We start from the raw sequence: 21,405 nt of genomic DNA, 5'->3' as shown, positions 1-21,405 counted from the left end.
TTCTATCGGGCGGCTGGAGGAGGATGACATGGCACCGAGTTACTGCAGCTGCACGGGCTATGGTTACTGCTGCTGCTACTCAAATATTTGGGCCCTGGGCCGCACTTCCCTAGTAACTCGGCCCAATTCAAGCGATACTACATGCATGATAGCACTAGCAGAGACAGTGGCAGATGCCTTATTCATTTTAGTGGCCCAACTGATTGTAACTAGCGAGCGATGATAATAATTTACTGATTGCAAAATGCATATGGAGTATGTCAAAACAACAATAAGGATACAAACAGAAATAGTACACAATATAAAACAAAGCAGGCAAAATATATAGCTACTCAGGTAATTAAGCAACAATAGTACATGAAGCACACGCACGTTGTACGTACATTATACGGTGACGTACGTACAAAAGGCAGCATTCAGCAAACGATAGCCTCGACCGACGTTACAAATCAAGAAGCAAAATGAAACACAGCATGATCCAAACGAAACAATCCTAGCAATAATTAAGGTACTGGGCAGTTCAATCTCGCAGGTGAATCATCATGACTGATTGAAGATTCAGGTCGTACTGAAAAAGGGATCGAATCGCAGACGGAGAGAGTTCGTGGTCTGCACTATGTAGCTAGCTTGATCGATCCAGTCCAGTACGTACGTAGCTATATATCCATGCACACGCAGCTAATTTTTAATTAAGAGAAACTAATTGATGGCGATAGATATGATAGTCGGAAGGACCGATGATCGATGAGCTAGACGGCGTTGTCGGAGGTGGGGAGGAGGAGGGGCTGGGTGGCGGAGGAGGCGTGCTTGGCGGCGATGCGGTCGGCGGCAATGGCGGAGGAGGAGGTGGAGGAGGAGGAGGAGGCGAGGAGGTCCCTGGCGATGCGGGCACGCTCCTGGTTCTTGCCCCAGAGGACGAGGTAGAGGCCGGCGATGATGAGGACGGCGCCGATGATGCCGCCGAGGTAGAACTTCTCGCCGAGGGTGAGGGAGGCCATGATGGCGACGACGAGCGTCTGGACGGGCTGATACACCGCCACGAACACCGGGCCCCCTCTGTCGATGCACCATATCTGCACCGCGAATGCCACTCCCGACGCGATGAATCCCTGCATCCATTTTTCATTCATTCATGTACATCACATCACTCTTCTTCAAATCAATATTCATTCATGCATGCATCTCGGATTTGGCTTCACAACAACACCGATTATTATATCACATTAACTAACAAACATATAAGGTACGGGAAAAAGTGATCATTTGTACAGCTAGGAGCTAGCTTCTTGTTTGTTCTGCTTCAATTCTTGCAGAAATTAAATCAACATGCATTACTTTACTACTGTCAGATAGATAATATAATTCCCCAGAGCACGCATGCAGCTGCTTGCTTAATCATACATTATATATGGCCATTTGCAAGGAACTAGTTGTGGTGTATATATATATTTAATCTGGTACTGTAGTACAGTACTTAGCTTTTGTGCACAGAATGATTGTGATTAAAGTGATCATAATCAACTGGTTGGCCGGTGCAAATAAATATAGTAACACAGCTAGCTAATTAAGCTTGGTTAATTAGGTTGGTATGAGATATCGTATAATGCATGCATGCATGCATAGATCAATACTGATCCTAATTAAATCGATGAGAGATGGACGTACGGCGTAAAGGATGGTGAAGAGCTCGGAGCCGGAGTGGAAGGCCCAGGCGTCGGCGTCCCTCTCCATGAAGGCGGCGATGATGAGGAACTGGATGACGCCGAAGAAGCAGGTGTAGGACGTCACCGACAGCCTCGCCGGGTACTTCTTCAGCACCGGCGCCTGCAGCACCAGCCACCCCGACCACGACAGGCAGTGCCCGATCAGGTACACGCACCCCAGCGTCCAGTTCTTCCCGTCGCCGGCGATCGCCGCCGCCGTCAGCTTGTCGCCGCCTGCAGGCCCGAAGATGGTGGGCCCCTTGTACAGCGTGATGACGGACGCGCCCGCCACGCAGGCCAGCGTGCCCGCCACTTTCGCCACGCCGTCGCGCCGGTCCAGCCGAACCCTCTCGATCCTGCATACATAGCCATAGGCATCCATCCAACAGTCCTCCTCCATGCGACACAGCACAATTACTTAATATTGGAGTAGGGGTAGGTAGGTACGTACCGGAGCGCGGCGGCCATGGCGAAGGTGATGGCCGGGACGGAGTTCTGGATGGCGGAGGCGAAGGTGGGGGAGGTGTTGTCGAGGCCGAGGAGGTAGAAGCCCTGGTTGGCGGTGATGCCGCAGAGCGCCAGGAGGAAGAACTGGACAACGAAGCTCAGAGTCAGCTGCGGCCGGTCCTTCCTGCATCCATCATATATATTATAGTTAGGGCGATGATCCATGAATGAATTAAACAAACTGCAAGCATCATGTAATGAAGAAGCAGGTAGATATATATATATATATATATATATATATATACTTCTCGAGGAAATAGGCGAAGGGGACGAGGAGGATGAGGGCGATGATGTTGCGGTAGACGGGGAAGACGAGCTTGCTGATGCCCATGTTCAGCGCCAGCCGCGACACCACATGGAACCCCGCGTAACCGAACTGCAGCGCCAGCATCGCCCCATGGAGCTGCACCCGCTCCGGCAACCCGCACACCCTCCGTGCATCCGCCTCCGCCATTTTCGATTGATTCCTACCGACCTAGCTCGATCGACAGTAGCCCACTCCGATCCGGCAAGCAAGTCTCTCTCTGTCTCTCTATCTATTGCATGCGTGCAGCTCGATCCTGCCGCCGCGCGCGCGTGCCCCCGCCGGCCGGCCGGAAGGGAAGGAGAAGGTAGGTAGGTAGGTAGAGCTTAATTAGCATGCAGCTTCCGAGTGTCAGATATATATATATAGGGGGAGCAGCAGAGAGGAGAGGACGTTTCAAATTCAGAGAGGCGCCATCGCTGATGAGAGACGTATTCTCCTAAAATCCGTTTACATTCATGTCTTACAAAATACTCTAGCACTACCTATATAGTATTTATTTATGGATCCCTCGATGGACCCACGTATCTAAGCATAAGAAGGGCCGAATTAACTAGTAATTATGACACAAAAATACCATAAAACTATACGTAATCTTTAAGAATTTTCATATAGCATATAATTTAAAGAAATAACACATGATAATAATAATAATAAAAAGGCAGGTACCTATATCGTATATGAAGCGTACATATTATAACTAGTAATAATATTATTTTTTTTGAAAGAGAGGCAGGAGCGCTGCCGATCAATAAAAGGTGTAATAAAAGGTGTAGTAGAAATATTCAGTACAACCCCCAGAAAGTAGGTGGAGTCATTTACATTCTCGTCATATGGATCCAACGCTTTCTGGACAACATCACTCGGTCGTGCATCGTAGTTGTGATTAAATATCCTATTGTTTCTCTCTAGCCAAATTGCCCAGGTAGTGATAATATTATCCGAACTAAAAATCTAGATAAATAATCACTATAAAAATAGACCTAGGCAAAATGCAAAAGAAATTAACTATCTTATGGTCATTAATTACTACCTTCATCCCAAAATATATCAAAGTTTAGCTATTTATCTTTGTCAAGCACTTTGTCTAATTACATAGCAAAAAATTGTTATATTTTAGGAAGGAGATAGTGGTATTATACAAATTTAAAATTAAAGTGAATAGACAAACTATACATATCAATTGAGGACTGAGGTTTAGTTCATAACTAAAATATTAGCCATATACTTAAAATATACAGTGTATATATATATATATATATATACACTTGTAAAACAAATATTCTCAATTTTTTGGGTGGGGGAGGGGTTATGTAGTAGGTTGTCTAGATATAACTAAAACATCTTAAAATATGGAATATTTTTATTATCTGCACGCTATATATTAGGTACTTTTTGTTTTTTTAGCAACATTCAACTGTAGCATCGTATATCACTTTACAACCATGACATCCTAGCTAACATCGATCTCCGTAGAAAAAAAAAACACTATGATATGATATATAGTTTATTCCACCTAGATACCTCCCAAATCAAATCCAATGGGACTAATATACCAATGTAAATCGGTGGCCTGACTGCTAATGAACATACGTGCTACTGTACGTGAAGTGAAATGTTGATGTGTGTGCACGCGCGCTAAATAGCTCTCGATGTGATCACTAGCTAGTGTCGCTTTTGCGATCCATGAGCGGGAGCGAATTGAAGAGACAGCATGCATGATCGATCGCGAATTAGTGGATGGATGGATGGACTGGCTTGTTTGATCGCATCTCTCGTTTGGCGCCACCCCCTCCGTCTCCACTAATTGAGATCGACACACAGACAGACAGCGATATCGTCGATACTAGCGATATCATCCCAAGTTCTTGATGAAATCAATCGTCCATGGATATATATAGTTGCATCAGTTGGTACGTACGTTTACCTCAATGCAGTGCAGGTATAGTTAGTTGTAGGGCCATCAGAATGTCTTCGATCCATCACCTTAATTATTCTCTGATCAGGACTGCTTGATGGCCGATTTGTCGTCAGATAAAAATCGCCACTTCCATGTTCATTCACATGCAACGACCATGATTCTATTATACAGTTTGATTTTATTAGTTATATATCGATCTGCGCTGTTGCAATCTAGGTGCAGAGATAAGGGGAGTTGAGCCACTCTGTTAAAGTGCTGTAGCAGCAAGCTAGGTGCAGAGATGACGCCGTCAGAGAAGCCACGCCCTGCATCTGCATGCATGCGGACAGTTTTCTGAATGACCAAATTAATTATATCACTCCAGTAAACATATAAGTATATACTCATTATTCATTGCTGTATTGCACTCGGGCTCGCTTAATTAGAAGCACTGAAAAAGGAGAGAAATCATAATCATAGGGAACAAAGAAAAAGAAAGGCTACTCCAGTGATGTAAGAATGCCTCCTCCACTGCGCAGATCTGCTCCGGAAAAGCAGGGGAAAAGAAAAGGCAAGGAGAAAAAAGTTTGCAAAAGAGGAGCTAAATGCAAATGCCCCTTCAACCCATGCATTGTACATTTCCATGGCGTCTTTTTCAGAACTTTGAGCAAAATGAATAATATCATGTATGCACGTCCTTGGGTGTGTTTAGTTTATGGAGCTCCCCACTATGGTCGGTCGGTCGATCGATCGATGCACAACATCACTGCATGTATTGCAGACTGAAACTGAATTGCTTGCATTGCAGCTGCTTTAATCAGTTGGTATATTCGATCTGTCCGGGCTGGCCTGGCCAGGTGCCGATCGAGATGAGCCTTTTTATTCCTCCTGCTTTGCTGGGACATATGCTGCTCGCCTCTGCTGCGACACACCACCATCATTTCCTTTCATTTCATTACATAACCGTACCCTCCTCTTCACTCTCCACCTCATTTCCTCTTTTCCTAACTCCATTACTACTAATTATATATGAATCGACCCCAGATGCTGCACTAAGCATATCTCCATGACTCCATCTTCATCATGTATATTTTCAGTCTCACCTCACCTGCAATAATCTCTCTCTCTCTCTCTCTCTCTCTCTCTCTCTCAACTGGCCAAAGCAAGCACAGGAGCTAGCATTATTGGGTATATGTGTGTGTCGATCAGCTGCGGCTATTATTATGGAAACGGCGTCTAATTCAACTGTTTATGGTTGCTGGGTTCCTCTTTTCTTTTCTTCATTCAAAGAGAGATCCATGATTCAGTTCAGCTGTATACGTGGTTGAAGCTAGTGTGTATGTATAATGTGTAGCTCTGAACTTCGGTGTCTGAATTCTTCTGAAACTAACATATGAGTATAAATATTATACAAGAATATATAATTAAGAAACTACTACTAATGAGATGGTCCCCAGCCGGATTCATGTCGATCTGTAGTAGCTAGCTTAATAACCTAGGTAATGGTGGATCTCATCCGACGATCATGGACAGCATAATTAAGAGTCACAACATGCGACTCTCACATGGACCAGTGGTCCTCTCCTCCTGGCTTGTGAACAATTAAGCTAGCTATGCACCTGGAGCTGGAATATCCTGCTGCACCACCATCACCATGCATGCATATAACTGTCGACATCCTTGTGTTCACTGACCTCATGCTGTGGAAGCTAGCATTCATCCCATTCCAGATCAGATCCTAGCTAGCTGCTCCTTCCTTGATCACTACTCCCTCTGTTCCAAAATAAACCAATTTTTTATTTTTTACCTATAATCTTTGACTCTTCATCTTATTCAAATTTTTTTGCGATTGATATTTTTATTTTTATTAGATGATATATCATAAATAGTACTTTACGTGTGACTGATTTTTTTTCTAATTTCATAAAAATTTTTTAAATAAGACGGATGGTCAAACGCTGGGCACAAAAACCAAAGAATTGGTTTTTTTGGACAGAGAAAGTCTAGCTTAGTTACTAAAGCTCTTGCATGTGACAGATCTATCGATGCATAGAGCTTTAGTTTATTTGGAGACAATTAAGGTAGGTACACTGTTATAGCTAGATCGATGGTATATATATGTGTGGTTTTAGCTCAATTGCACGTACGGCCGGGTAGGCAAGAAAATCTAATCTGAATCTGATCTCTGGACTCTGGAGAATGAATGCATGCGTAGTGCATAGAGAAAGTTATGCAGGCCGGCCGGGTTGATGAGGCCGACAGAGTTGGCATCATATCATCGATGCAGCACTAGCATGCAACCCGGCCACTAGCTAGCTAGCTAGAGCCTGCAGGATGATTAAGCCACCGTATCTTCCTTATTTCGATCGATCACTTCCTTAATTATCATTCCCTGGCTAGCTATAGCAAATAATGCAACAGATAAATTCCTAGCGCCATTAATTTCTTCTCTCTTACTATGAAATATAAGTTGGTTGGTGATGGATGTATGCGGAAAACACCACCCTTGCATGACACGTAAATAACCATCACAAAATATAAAAAATTTGACAAGATAGATAATTATGAGTTATATATTCATTCCATAAACATACAAATTTAAATTTAACTTCTATATGTTAGAATAAAAAAACAAACAAAACTAAAAAGTAGTTTTTAGCACTCGATTAAGATATCATGTCAATTCGTTGTTGCACCAAACATTTCCACCACAAGCTAGCACTGCTCATTGTCACATCTATCGATCGATCATCGATCTTGTCCTGCACTGCACTCACTTTATATTTCAACTAGGGAAGACAGCGCGTGCAAATGCGCGGACATTCATATATATATGTTAGGTTGCATTTTGGAAGCTTAGGGAGGCAGAATATCAGATATATAGATTACTGGTGCCACATTTCAAAACAGAATTGGTCTAAAACCATTCTTTCTCGGTACCGACTTAATTGTTAATTAGCTTAGATGATCTTTTTTTTTCTGAACCTATTTGTAGCTTTATAGTACTATATCCTATTTAGTTGCATGCACTCCATCATTTTAATGAAACATATATGTTGCACTGTACTCTACTAGTTTCAGTTTGCAGAAAAATTAAAAGTGCCGGACGGGCCGCCGAGTGGAGGACATGCCGTAGTCTCGATCGGTTGATTATATATGAATCTTTGCAAATGCAATGATGTAGTAAAGATATACTACTACATGGTACTAGTACAGATACATGTCTGCCATTAGTACAAATCATTCACAACTTTAATTATATATCCAGCAGCCAGCGTTTATTTTAGACCTAAGCACACGCCGGCCGCCCAGGGGCCCATTGTGGCATTGATGATTAAGTACACATCAAAACATTAAGGTTGTGATTAAGTACACATCAAAACCTTAATTAATAGCATATTAATATATCTTCTTTTTTTTCAAAATTATTTAAATAATAAGCAGAAATAAGATAACTCGCTCGAGCGATCTCAAGCTGAGGGTAGGCAGGCGATCGATGAGACATACACATATCAACTGGTTGGCTTGGATTCATGTGTTTGTCCACCAGTTAAAAGAGATATATGTATCTTGACTTGACAGTTCACACAAGTAGGGAGCATGCAGCTAGCTAGCTAAGACCTTGTTTAGGTGCTGTTTAGTTTAAAAAAAATTTTAAAAAACATCACATCAAATTTTCGGATACATATTTGAAGTATTAAACGTAGTCTAATTACAAAACAAATTTTAGATTTCGGCTGGAAGCCGCGAGATGAATTTTTTGAGCCTAATTAATCCGTCATTAGCACATATTGGTTCCTGTAGCACTTATAGCTAATCACTTTCTAATTAGGCTCAAAAGATTCGTCTCAAGATTTCTTCCGTAACTGTGCAATTAGTTTTATAATTTATCTATGTTTAATACTCTATTTAAGTATCCAAAGATTTGACGTGATGTTTTTGAAAAAAAATTTGGGAACTAAACAAGGCCCACTTTGAAAAAAATTAAAAAACATCACATTAAAACTTTAAACACACATTTGAAGTATTAAACGTAGTCTAATTAAAATAAATTTCAGATTTCACCTGTAAACCGCAAGACGAATCTTTTGAGTCTAATTAATCCGTCATTAGCATATGTTGGTTACTGTAGCACTTATGACTAATCACGTCCTAATTAAGCTCAAAATATTCGTCTTACTATTTTCTTCATAACTGTGTAATTAGTTTTAATGTTTATATATATTTAATGCTTCATTTAGATATTTAAAAGTTTAATATAATGTTTTTAGGAAAAGTTTTTGAAAACTAAACAAGCCTAAGAGAATATGGAGTATGTATGTATAGTCCACACATAAAGGATCGGTCGACCATGGAATTGAATTGCATGCGTGTGTGTGCAGGAATAATTAATAATAAAAATCCAGCAGCCAAATTAGATGCATGCAACAACGTGAGTACGGATGCAGCTAGCAGGCACGCATAGCGGTCGAGAAAGATGAAGCAGCTAGCTAGCTCTCGGTAACCGAGAGAGAGAGAGAGAGAGCAGCACGCACGCATGCAATTGCAGGGAACAGGTAGACACACACACAGTGAGTACTGATATATCGATCGACAAGCAAGAAAGCCTGCAGGCAAGCCGGTTGTGTGAAGTGCAGCAAATTTAGGAAAAGCTAGCTAGCTGGTTAATTACCCAAACCCAAGGCTGCTGCTTAATTACCAAAAGTAATTAAGACGGGAATTAATGAAAAGCATGCAGAGGCCGGCCGGCAAGGCAAGCTTCATGCAGGCGTAGTACGTGCGAAATGATCTCGTACATCATATCGGCTGCAGGAATATTCAGTCGACAGTACTTGACAATACGCTAGCTGTCATACGGAGTACACTCCTGTACGTACGTATGCTTGTTCAGTCAGTCATTCCAGCTGCGTCTATATGCACTACCTTCGTGCCAAAATGGCTTCTACCTTTCTTCAATTTCATACATAACAAGATGTACACTAGTTAGTACAATGAAAAGACGAAAGTGTTTTTCATTTTCTCAGATTCAAACAAACACCTATATATACTTCACTTTCCTAAAAAAAATCCAACCAATACATATTACTTAATTGTTCAAACTCGAATGAATTTACCCTTCCCACTTTCTCAAAGTCTAATGCAATCATTTTTTTTAAAAAAATAGAGCTTTTATGACACAAACGAGTCGCTGAAATTAAAGTTTAGTGAGTACATGGCATTTAGCGATGTATCCGTCGATCTTGAATAGCTATCATAGCTGTATAACATAATTAATTAATTTTCCCAGGCCAAACATATATATATACTCCATCTTAATTAGTGGACTGTAGTAGGAGCTACTGTGTGTCGGTCAACTCGAATTATTTGGCTAGTTTACTTTGCTGTGATATGATTTTGATATATATACTGGAGTGGTCGTAATAATGCAGGTGTGGTACGTACGATGATCATTTACGGTTGAGGAATTTTATAGTACTCGAAAAGGTACCAAAAATTTAGTGTAAAATTTTGATACTTCTTGGTATCTAGTACTAGGAGGTACCAAATTTTACACTAAAATTTTAGTACCTTACTATAAAATTGCTTATTACTCTTTGTTAATTACGATCGAGTAGGACTAGTACAAGCTAGCACACACACGTAAAAGCAAGCAACAGTTAATGATGGCCGGGCGCATGCATGGACATTGGACGAATTAATGCATCTGCATCTGTGTCGATTAATCCTTTCCACGACGATTCCATCCACTCCAGTGCAAAAAAAAAAAAAAAAGCAGCAGCGCAGCGCACTGCGTGTCGGACTCGACTCGACTCGACACGACTTTGAACGGATGGAAATGATGAAGTTGTGGATTCAAAGCTGGGAATGATTCAGACTCCCCCATGGGAGGCATACATACATACATATATATATATATATATATATATATATATATATATATATATATATATATATATATATATATATATATATATATATATATATATATGTATGTATATATGTGTGTGTGATGTGTGCATGCTTCATCGTCCATATATCTTCGATGTGACCATAGTGGAATCCATCCCTCTCTCTCTCGTATATTTATATGTGTACTGTTTGTAATTACGTAATAGTATATACCTAATCATCACAAAATCAATCGCTAAATCTCACCTAATTAAACTTACTTTCGGCCGGTCCAGTTATACAGACATGCATGCAGTACAACTTGTTTATCCTGCAGCTACATGTATATAATATGTGCTTTTTTAATTACCATCCGTGAAAAGTTTTTTTTAAGGTACCAAGAATTTTAGTATAAATTTTTGGTATCTCCACATTTTTACATTAAAATATGTGATAACTTGAGGTATTTTTCAAAGATGATAAAAAGCTCATATAATACAGGATTTTTTTACACTTCCTGAAGAATACCTTAAGGTCAGGAGCGTACCTATGTACACCCTCTCCGGTGCACAGAACCCGGGTAGATTATTGATTTCTAACTAATTTATACTATACTAATTGCTATATTAGCCAATAGGTAGATCACCTCGGTAATTTTTATTCTTGGTCCGGCAGTAACACATTTTTAAACATAAAAAATCGTATCTTAAGATACCATAATTTTAAGAACCTCAAGGTATTTTTGCAGGATAGTAGAAAAGCCCATAATATATTTATATAGGTGCTGAGGACTGGAACACATAAGGATGGGCATGGTCGATCCACGGATAGTGTAGGGTCAGCTCTAATTCAACAAAATGAACTAAGTTTCACCACAAAATAAAATTTAGTTCATTTAGTTGAATTAGAGTCGATCATAAAATAGCTGTGTGTCGACCTATAGCGATCCCTAGAAATACACACATGCAGATGATTACATTAGGTAGTACGTATCAAAATATATATAGTATATGGAACTGAACCATTTCAAAGTTCAGCGGAGTTTATTTTTAATAGAGGAAGAGAAAGAAAGGCATTACAGTGAACTGAAACACAGTACAAATTAATTAACCCAGTATCCCTTCCTGAAAAAAAAATGAAAATAACCCATACATGTGCGATCGAGGTAAGTGCCTCAATAATAAATTATCATTATCAAGGATAAAAATGGAGGAGTCGATCGGTGCAGGTAGGAAGGAAAGGAAATGAAAGGAATAATTAAGGGAGGAGATTGATTATAATAATAACATGAGAAATATATATGAGTGCATATATAGTGTAGGTTATTATATATAGTAAGATAAGATGAAGGATGGATAGGTGGTGGATGCGATGGGATGGGAATGAGAATTCAGAAGACCTTGGCGACGTCCTTCATGAGTCCCGGGTTGGCGTTGCAGAAGGAGATGAACTCGTTGAAGTCGATGAAGCCGTCGCCGTCGGTGTCGATCTCGGCCATCATGCGCTGCACCTCGTCGGCCGACGTCGACCCCAGCGTCCGCAGCGCGTCGGTCAGCTCCGACAGCGAGATCTTGCCGTCGCCGTTGCTGTCGAACCGCTTGAAGATCCTCTCCATGTCAGCAGATGAAGCCGCCATCCCTTCCCTTTCCTTCCTTTAATTAATTAGCTACCTGCGGGGTACGTCTCACAGTCTCTCACTCACTCAAGGGATTATACTGGAGTACAGTACGTGGCTAGGATGGAATTAAGTCGATACGAGAGATCGATCGAGGTCTGTCGAATGGCCTATAATAATTAATCCTGCTGCTTCAACGAACGCACGTAGCTAGCTGCGTCGATGAACCAATCAGCTCGTAGCTGCGTAGGCGACATATTTATAGATGATGATTATCCATGGCCTGGAGCAGGAAATGGCGGTGGAGGAGGAAGAAGAAGAACGTAGGGTGGCGGCGAGGTGAGAGATGGAGATGATCGCGCAGCACCACATGCGATGCGATGGATGGCCGGCAGAGATCGTCGCCGCCGCCGATGGAACCGTTCAACCAGAGCCCAAATTGGGCGGTTGCGGCCCAGCCCACGTCCTAGGGGCCCAGCATTAATTTTCATGGGCCGGCCCAACCAAACTCACCAAGCCTCCCTCGTCCTTAGGCAAGAAAGATAGATTTCTCCCATGGCGGTGGCGCTGCCGGCCCTTCTGGTCCTCGCCCTGGGCGGATGAAGCGCCTGCCTCCCCTGGATCCTCCGCGGACAAGCACCAAGAAGAATAAGAAGCCCTCGTCCCAGCACCGCCTGGCCGCTGTCATGGACGCCGTCACCGACCGCAAGCTCCCCCCCCGAGCTCCGCGGCCGCGCCAACGCCGTCAGGTATATATCTCCCCGTACGATTCGTCCTTCACTAATCGCCTTGTCGTCTCGTTGCTTCTATTCCTCTAGTACCATGGCACCTCCTGCCTTCCTTTGTAGCTAGTAGTATTTGCCTAATTTAATCAGCTATTAAACATTCCATGTCACTTTGAGCGGCATCACAACAGATTTAATTACGCTGAAATTAAATATCATTCTGTTCTACTCATGTCACCTGAGCAACCATTTGTGGTGATACATCGGGTATTTCGATTGTAAAAGAAAAAACTGTGTTGTGTTAGGAATTTTACAGTGGAACATCGCACAATGGAATTTTCCTGCCTCATCAACTTTAACTTCGCAACCACAACAGCCAAAACTGCCCACTGATTACTGAATGATGATTTTTTATAAGCTCAAACGGATGCTGATGGACAGTGTGTCCTAAACATGTTCCAAACACTATCCATCTTTTCGTGATACTGTGCAACATCAGTTCAAATTATCCTTCTGATGGTAATCATTTGTCAATATGTAACAACGCCGATGAATTGATCATCACTGCCCTCAACCAACAAGATAGACAATGTTCAAACCGTGTAACAGCATGATATTGTTTCAAAAAAGTCTTGTTCACCTCATGTTTAATCTTAGGTACAACACATGCATGGTCGATCTGTCAAGATATCTTATGCATTTATTCATCTGGTTGCTTTAAACAATTTATATATCATGATAAAAGGCTCTAAGCTTTTCACTTCAGAGCTTAGCCGAGGCACATGCACCCAGCAAGTTGCTATTAACAACTTTTCCATCTCTTTGTCAGACCATTTGTGTTTTACCTTGTATGTAGCAACCAATCTAGCCCATAGTTGGTGTGCATTCCTGCACTCTGATTTCTTGCTTCTATGTCAGTTGATGATTATACTAATTCGCCAAATTGTGTAGCCCACAAATGTTCTAACTTGTTTCGTATTGGCATGTCTGACGTTTTTGCTTTTTGCTTTTTTTTCTATTGGCTGGGTCGCCTGAAGGATTGGACTGATCTGACCAAATGACATTTTTGCATTACTAATTGTATCAGCTGTCAAATACTGTGGATTGTCACATGACTAGTAACTTTCTTGGTATATTGCAGAGCTGAGACTGATATAATCAATGTTGTGGAACAAAAAATATGGCATTCAATGGAAGAAGGGCACTTCGAAAATCTTCCAGGGAAGGGAAAACCTTTAAACCTCAATTCAAACCCTCATGCAGATCCTGCAGAAGACACCCTTTACAGAATACTTTCGAGGAACGGTTGTGCACCCGAATGGGTTGAGCTGAACAAGGAAATCCGTGGCATGATTGCACGATGGAGATTGGCATTGAGGAAGGCTTGGGCAAACCACTCTGAGGATGATCATTCTACCTGGCATGACGATTGCAGGCTACTTCAGGAACAGATTCGCCAAATAAATGATAAGGTGCTACTGGCTACCTGCCTGGATATGCTTAATGAACCGAACAAAGATGGACTAATCTAGAGTTTCATTTTGCTCAAATATTATAGGTTTTCCGATACAACCTGATAGTTCCCTTTGGGCGGCAAATGTTTGGTCTTAACTGGGGCAAGGAGCTGGACAAATTGAAACTGAAGTAAGACAGGAAAAAAAAAAGGCTACTGCGATGCAGATTTATAGGCTTTGTTCTGGATTTTGTTGTATTGGAATATACCTTAGAACTCGAGTAGGGGTAAATTGCTTGAATAAACAATCCAGAAAGTATAGGTTTACACGGGACTTCAATGCAGTCATCTTGGTCTTAGTAGATTTTCAGGTGTGTTAGCATGAAGTGCAAAGGGGATCGACGCGATCGATGTAGCAGAACTTATTTTCTTCTCTCTTTTTTTTTGAAATGTAGCAGGAGCCCTGCTATTTCAATTAAGAGGAAAAAGGAGTTGATGATTTACATCAAGGTCACTTTGTGGACCGACAGGAGGCATCCCAGTGCACCATCTGGGGCAGCCAACCAACCAAACAAGGAAGAAATTAACTATTTATTGCTACCTCTCTTTGCTCCAATTTTTCCTTGACCCGCTGAACACAAATTCTGGCGATTTTGATTCATTTTGGGAAGTTCTCCTGCTGCTCTGTTTGCAAGTGTTTCAGATGGTGGGATGTAGCAGAGTTGAATGCTAGTAGTAATATGTGTGCTATTATTGTATCTAGAATTTAAAAAGGTTTTATTTTTGAGCAATTTTATAGTACTTCGTAGGTATTGTGAGGTATCAAAATTTTAGTGTGAAAAATTTTGGCACCTCTTAATACAATTTTACAGGTTTTTGCTATATTTTGGATAAGCTGCAATGAGACCTTGTATTCATGTCGAGCTTTGAAGGGATCAAACAATGAGGTCGAACAAGATGCACGAGCAGGTCAGGTCATATCATCAGGTCATGGCTCAGGAAACTGCTGCGCTATGCAACCTCTTACAATGAATTTTGATTTTTGATTGTACCCTGTCACCGAAAAATCAGCTGCACAAGTACTATAATATAAAGAATATGGCATTATAAGTGAAACAGAGAATATGGCATTCAAAGTGAAACAGATCTCTCTCTCTATTTATATCACTCTTTTCTTGTCTCATCAATGCTATGATATCCTTTTTCTTTTCTGTAAAAAAAGTGAAAGTAGAATTAAGTTGAAAAAGAATCTTCAGTGGGTGTCAGCATGTAATGCCATCCTCTTTCTACTATGCAGGAGATTGTGTAATGTCAGCAAGCATCTTCAATGCAGGGCAAGGGTTGTCTATTGGTACCTGTCAGCAAGAGAGGAAAAAATGGATTTCAGCATCCATATACATTGAAGAAGCCACTACAGCAGTTCACCTGCCTGTCCTAGTAAGCTCATCCTTTCCCTATCTATCACTGTTGGTGCATGTGTGCCTGCCGGCCTCTTGTCTTTCTCAAAGCCACTGCTGTATTGCTTCTGCATGTGCTATATAATGCTAGTATTGATCCTTGAAGAAACTCCCAACCAACTGCTACTACATGAATGCACACTCTTTCCAGCTCACACTGAATCTAGCCTGTCCGAATCCTGATGGCTATGGTTGCACGCAAATAATTTCATTTGCATGCAATCAGGGTAGCTCATCTGACCACATCAGTTACCAATAATTCATGTTTTAATAGCTAGGGATTACTACTAGTACTTACCATGTGCCCAGCTCCTAGTATCCAGTAGAATTTGAGGTTCTTGTAAGATTTTAGGAAGGCTTGGGTGCCAGCAGCTTCACCGCCATTGCAATAGAGTGGCACTCTGGGTGAGCTTGTGAAGTTCTTCAGACCATCCCACCTGACAAAGAAGAACATGGGCAATTAAACCACTTGTCCTGATGAGAGAGTAGGGCTGTGCAGAAGCTGCAGATTAAGGTTTTTTACTTGAGTTTCTGAACCCAATCCAGTGTTCCCTTGGTCGCACAGATCAGATCAAGCTGCATGCATGAACAAATGCAAATTAACTATACTCAAGTAAAAGGTAACATTTGGATATCTTCAGAAGATATGATATACCTATTCATTTTCATGTATAGTTGGTTGCTGCAATGCATTTGGCTTTTAGCTAGCAACTATGTCTATATATATATATCAACAATACGGTTCAGAAGTTGAGACAAACTGGAGAGTCACACATGTCAGGGTTCATGTGTCTGTTACGATGAAGGTTGTGTGTTTCCCAATAGATGAAGTTATTAATCAACTACAGTACATATATAGGGGGTGGCCTAGCTAGCTTTTTTGTATTTGTAGTACAAGAAACAAAAGTTACAACCAGACACATACTCATATTCGTCCGGATATTTGCCCGTGATAAGCCTAAGGATATCACATCACATATCTATGCACAGGTACATATACTTGAGAGAGCAACTTGCACTGTGCTCTTGTTGTGTTGTCATGTGGAATACTCCATATTTATATTTCTTGGGGGCGATGGATCACAGAGATTGCATGTGCCGCTTGAGTTGGCATGCAGCTAGCTATCCACAGTAAGCTTGTAGTACTATTGTAGCTATACATGCAACAGCCAACTGGTGACGGACAACAGGTTTCTTCCCTGATGACGGACAAGTGAAGCACAATGCTGTACTAGTGTGCATCTATCTCTCAGGTCTCAGCATTTTGTATGTCTCTGCGTGCAAGGTTTGGGTATGAACTCAATTTGATCGACTGCTATCAACTGGTGGTTCTACTATACTGAAGTACATGAATACTCCTAAGTGATAGTATTAGCAGGGCAGGCAGATAGAGTAACCAGTAACCTCGTCTTTTCGTTTTTGTTTATGCTTATAAATTAAATTTTGAATTTTTGTTAAGGTTTTTTATCGAAGTTTATTTTTTAAACTTGGTTATTAGATGGTTAAAAATATGTTTATAAAAGTTTTATTTATAAATTATTTTTCCATCACCCCTGGTACCTGTCCGCTGTAGATTGTGACGTTGATGCCTAGGTTGAGGAGCTGGTCGACCTCGTGAATTCTGGGTATCATGAAGTCTCCTGCAAGAGCCTCGAACACATCGTCTGACTGCTCTCTCCATCTGCAAAGTAGTATATATGGAACAATTAAATTTGTATGTTGATGCATAAACTGTGAGCATATGTATAGTAAATACATAGATAGATATAAGAAAAGAAAATAGAAAGCGTGCGTGCGTACGTACGTGAGGTTTTGGGGAATGATCCGGAGCTTGTCCCTGATGATGGTGTTCATGAGGCCCTGGAAGTGGAAGCCGCCTGCCTTGGAGCTCAGGTAGCTGGAGTAACGCCGCCTCGACCGCCCCACCGACGCCAGCGTTGACCTCTGCTTCTTCATCGCCAAAGCATCCTCCGACGAGTCGTCCTTGAGGAAATTGTAGAAATCCTATACGTGCATTCATTCATTCATGTAATATATATTTAAACTCGATCGATCGATCGATGGCATGCATTGCATTGTATGTGTGTGTGTGTGTGTTAATTAATACTACTACTATATACTATATACTAGTAATGTGCAGGGAGGGAGGGACGTACGACAGAGTTGGATTCCTGGAGGAGGAGGTTCTCGAGGCCCTGCCACGAGCTCTCCGCCTCAAGGAACTGCATACTCTTCACCTGCACACTAATCTGCTTCGCCACCCTGCATCCATCCTACCTTGTTATTAGTAACTAACTAGTAATAATTTGCACCACCATTAATTAAATCTGCAACTGCTAATACATATATGCATTCAGGCGGCAGGGTATACAAGAACGAACCTGTCGCAGAGGGCGAGGCCGTTCTCGTCGACGCGGGACACCTGGTACAGCAACGGCCCCCACGACAGCTGCACCCGCCAAAACATACATACATTAGTGGGTTTTGCTTATAATTAACTGCAAATCTGCAATTAGTTTTGCATATATAATTAATTACCACAGAATCGACGGGCGAAATCCAGCTATTGCCAAGCGCAACTCCTGCATACATACAGATATTCATCGATATCGATAATGCGATGATGCATGCATAATATAATTAAAATCAATAAAGTTCATTGCTAGACTAAAGAGGAGTAGTAGAGAAGAGAAGAGAAGAGAAGAGTAGGACCTGCGAGGTTGGCGGCGAGGCGGCCGGCGTGAATGGCGTTGAGGGCGGCCAGGGCGGTGGTGACGGCGAACTTGCCGCCGTAGGACTCGGCGACGATGTAGAGCGGCCTCCCCTGCAGCCGCGCGTTGAGGTGGCAGAGCAGCGTGGTGAGGTCGCGCGCCGCCTCGGCGTCCGTGCGCGCCAGCAGCCCGCCGCCCTCCACGTAGCTGAACCCCGTGCCCACTGGGTTGTCCTGCCATATAATTTCACCAACCATTCTTTACTTATTGCATTTTCCCTCCATGTAAATGACTTACTACTAACATACTAACATATGTATAACCATTTATTTAGAATGAATGAATGAACAAGAGCTAAGTAGAGTAGAATAATTACGACGAAGAGTAGGTCAGCCTTGGCGAGCCAGGTGGAGGCTCGGGGTTTGAGGTCCGTATCCAGCGGCCCGATCTCCATGAAGTTGCCATACCCGACGCCAGACGCACCCTACATATATATGCATTGCATATTAATTGCTTCTTAATTAATTAATTAGCTGGATATATATTATTATACTATATGATTAATTTCAGCTAGCTATTCCAGTACATACTATACTCCTACTTATGTGCAAATTAAGCAATCAATAATCAATGCTCGATCGAAACTGACTGCCTGCCTGCTATGTGCTGTGCTGTACAATTAATCAGACAGAGAGATCGATGATGATAGATCGATGGATCGGAGGAAGGCGATCGAGAGAGAGAGAGCTTAATTGGCACGTGACGTACCGGGCCTCCCTGCAGCCAGAGCACTGTCGGCCATGGCGTGCTGCCGTTGTTCACGCGATGCGGGCTCCGGTACAGCCACCAGAACATGTGCGCCTCTGCACATATATACAAGGAGGAGGAAGATGACGCGAGATGCATGCATATATATGGCATCGATCTAGATTACTTGATTAATCTCTGCAGCAACAGCAGCAGCAGCAGCAACAGCAGCAACAACAAGAAGAAGATCATCGAATTGCAAGATGTCGAGCTGCTTACTCGGGCGGACTTGGACATAGCCCCACTCCTCAGAGCCGTCCGGCGTGCCGGCGGCGGCGGCGGACGGGAGAGCGGTGGTGCAGTAGACGAGCAGCAAGAGGAAGGCGAGGAGTACGGACTCCATGGCAGTGTTTGGTGGGACTGGATCTCTTAGCTTGTGACAGGGATACGAGAGGCAGCCTCTGCCTCCAGCTCGTGATCAGCGAGCGAGAGCACTTGATATTAGTAGTTGCAGTGCAGGCGACGACTGACCTGACCTATCCATGTCGTCTCCCTTTATTTTTATACTTACGTGCTTCGACCGGTGTCTGGGTGCTGTACAATCATTTAAGGCTTGCGTTTGCGTTTTGTCAGGGCTGATTTTTCAATAAGGGTTTGAGAGTATATAAATAAATAGCCGGATCATTTAACTTTTTACTCCTCTTTCGTTACTACTTATACTTATAATTAAGCTAAAATATAATTTTTAACCTTAAATTTACAATAGGCTTTAGGTGTTTTCATCGAAATTTATTTTTAAGTCTTGACTTTTACATCGTATGTCTTTTGGTTTTTTTATAGAAAGGCCAAACAATCACACCTTTTCTGTTTTGAGCACATGAAAACTTTGCAACTCATCCTTTTGCTTCTGCTTATGTTTATAAGCCAAAATTAAATTTTTAAACTTAAATTTCAAGTTAATTTTGAGGGGATTTTTTTTACCCTAGTTTATTTTTCTAACATTGTTTTTTAGATTGCTAAGAATATGTATATGCAAACTCATTTAAGATTTTGTAGGTTATCTGGTCGTATGATAGCTACTTCTTGAGGTATAATGATTAAATTAACTACCGTGGAGTTGAAAATTTGTTTTACAATATTATGTGATGATATTTTATATATGAGCTTTTTTACCATCCTTAAAAAAGTACCTCAAGATAACACACTTTTTAGTGTAAAATGGATAGTACCTTGAGGTACTTTTCAAAAATAATAAAAAAAACCCTATATATATATATATATACACATGAAACGTGCGGTTATTAGCTTGAGGAATGTGCCAATAAAAATGCAAAATCCACGGCCGCAGAACAATTTTCATGTTGATCTCATTATAATTCGTCGTGAACTTTTTAGATTTTATAAATTGTACATTTGGTTTTGTGTGATAGACCAAATGAACTTGCTTTGCAAATGTCAAGCGATGATTTTAAATAGGATTTTTTGCACGAAACGCTCAATTAGTAGCTTAGAAGCGTGTCAACAAAAGATCCAAAATCCACGACCAAAAAAGAGTCTTCGTGCTATACCCACCATTGATTTCTTCATTTAAATTAACTTCCAATCCTCTTTTTTTTAGTTAACAGAAATAAAGATACCTCACAAAATAAGTTTATTTTCATTTTTTATTCAACGTTTAACTCTATTTTATTTGAAATTTTTTTATGATTATTTTTTTTATTGTTATTAGATGATAAAAGATAAATAGTATTTTACGCGTGACTAATTTTTTAAGTATTTTAATAATCTTTTTTAAAATAAAACGGATATAAAATTAAAATTTTTATGGGACGAAGAATCGGAGACAGCAGTAAATAGGTAAGTTACATGCATGCATGTTGGATCGTTTCATGAAGTTGTACATACGTGTTCCCTTCCACCATCCATTAATTATTATTCCATTCCATGGGATGGACTGGATTGGATTGCGTGTGGCTCGATCGATTGGTCCTAGACGACGCTCGGCTGCTACTGGCTGGCTAGAGCATGCATTATTGATCGATTCTTCACCCAAGACGACGACGTGCAAACAATCGAATCATATATATCTCGCGAACATATATACACTATATATAATAGTTTGGGCGATCATGTCGTCGATCGATAGATACATCTGTACATCCATCTGGATGTTTTTGTCGTTAGTTTTTGCTTCTTCATGGCATGCAACGTAACGTGTACCACCGATATTGATCGATCGATGCACTACGTACGTACATCTATCTATCTGTGTCTATTATATACCTCGATCATAACCATGATCGATTCTCAATTGTTTCTCACACGCAACGTACGCAACCAACCCAACAGCGTACCGCTGGCGAGATCGATAGGAACCTTGCAGTATTGTTGTCA

At 41.4% G+C, this 21,405-nt stretch overlaps 4 protein-coding genes across 4 annotated transcripts; 1 reads left to right on the top strand and 3 right to left on the bottom strand.

Annotated features, from left to right (window-relative positions):
• Nucleotides 1-203: 203 nt before the first annotated feature.
• LOC102709485 (protein WALLS ARE THIN 1-like) lies at nucleotides 204-2,827 on the bottom strand. Its single transcript, XM_040526557.1, has 4 exons — nucleotides 2,456-2,827; nucleotides 2,155-2,334; nucleotides 1,666-2,059; nucleotides 204-1,109 (listed from the first exon to the last, which is right to left on the bottom strand). Exons 1-4 carry the CDS (start codon nucleotides 2,662-2,664, stop codon nucleotides 750-752), a joined length of 1,143 nt encoding a protein of 380 aa, XP_040382491.1. The 5' UTR covers nucleotides 2,665-2,827; the 3' UTR covers nucleotides 204-749.
• Nucleotides 2,828-11,281: 8,454 nt separating this feature from the next.
• On the bottom strand, nucleotides 11,282-12,195 carry LOC102709198 (polcalcin Phl p 7). The gene has a single exon (XM_015840329.2). The coding sequence runs from the start codon at nucleotides 11,937-11,939 to the stop codon at nucleotides 11,694-11,696; it is 246 nt and encodes an 81-aa protein (XP_015695815.1). The 5' UTR covers nucleotides 11,940-12,195; the 3' UTR covers nucleotides 11,282-11,693.
• Nucleotides 12,196-12,448: 253 nt separating this feature from the next.
• Nucleotides 12,449-14,847, top strand: LOC102708919 (dnaJ homolog subfamily C member 28-like). The gene is given in 4 exon segments (XM_015840388.2): nucleotides 12,449-12,631; nucleotides 12,633-12,667; nucleotides 13,785-14,115; nucleotides 14,202-14,847. Coding segments are annotated over 4 exon segments (570 nt in total). The 5' UTR covers nucleotides 12,449-12,517; the 3' UTR covers nucleotides 14,292-14,847.
• Nucleotides 14,848-15,087: 240 nt separating this feature from the next.
• On the bottom strand, nucleotides 15,088-19,544 carry LOC102708642 (serine carboxypeptidase-like 51). Its single transcript, XM_006660324.3, has 12 exons — nucleotides 19,291-19,544; nucleotides 19,033-19,127; nucleotides 18,641-18,748; nucleotides 18,266-18,497; nucleotides 18,092-18,135; nucleotides 17,935-18,002; nucleotides 17,710-17,815; nucleotides 17,358-17,557; nucleotides 17,114-17,234; nucleotides 16,077-16,129; nucleotides 15,852-15,990; nucleotides 15,088-15,451 (listed from the first exon to the last, which is right to left on the bottom strand). Exons 1-12 carry the CDS (start codon nucleotides 19,412-19,414, stop codon nucleotides 15,386-15,388), a joined length of 1,356 nt encoding a protein of 451 aa, XP_006660387.1. The 5' UTR covers nucleotides 19,415-19,544; the 3' UTR covers nucleotides 15,088-15,385.
• Nucleotides 19,545-21,405: the final 1,861 nt, after the last annotated feature.

This window comes from Oryza brachyantha, chromosome 8 (assembly GCF_000231095.2).
Source record: "Oryza brachyantha chromosome 8, ObraRS2, whole genome shotgun sequence".
In the NCBI taxonomy this organism is placed as follows: domain Eukaryota; kingdom Viridiplantae; phylum Streptophyta; class Magnoliopsida; order Poales; family Poaceae; genus Oryza; species Oryza brachyantha.
The sequence above is the reverse complement of the archived record's forward strand: the minus strand, read 5'-3'. Positions and strand labels throughout refer to the sequence as shown.

Coding starts and splice junctions, on each gene's coding strand:
- LOC102709485 (XM_040526557.1), bottom strand. CDS start 2,664: ATGGCGGAGGCGGATGCACGGAGGGTGTGCGGGTTGCCGGAGCGGGTG. Junction 2,335..2,455: donor TTCGCCTATTTCCTCGAGAA/GTATATATATAT, acceptor TGATGGATGCAG/GAAGGACCGGCCGCAGCTGA. Junction 2,060..2,154: donor GCCATGGCCGCCGCGCTCCG/GTACGTACCTAC, acceptor CTATGTATGCAG/GATCGAGAGGGTTCGGCTGG.
- LOC102708642 (XM_006660324.3), bottom strand. CDS start 19,414: ATGGAGTCCGTACTCCTCGCCTTCCTCTTGCTGCTCGTCTACTGCACC. Junction 19,128..19,290: donor CTATGTCCAAGTCCGCCCGA/GTAAGCAGCTCG, acceptor ATATATGTGCAG/AGGCGCACATGTTCTGGTGG. Junction 15,452..15,851: donor TACTAGGAGCTGGGCACATG/GTAAGTACTAGT, acceptor TCTTGCTGACAG/GTACCAATAGACAACCCTTG.
- LOC102709198 (XM_015840329.2), bottom strand. CDS start 11,939: ATGGCGGCTTCATCTGCTGACATGGAGAGGATCTTCAAGCGGTTCGAC.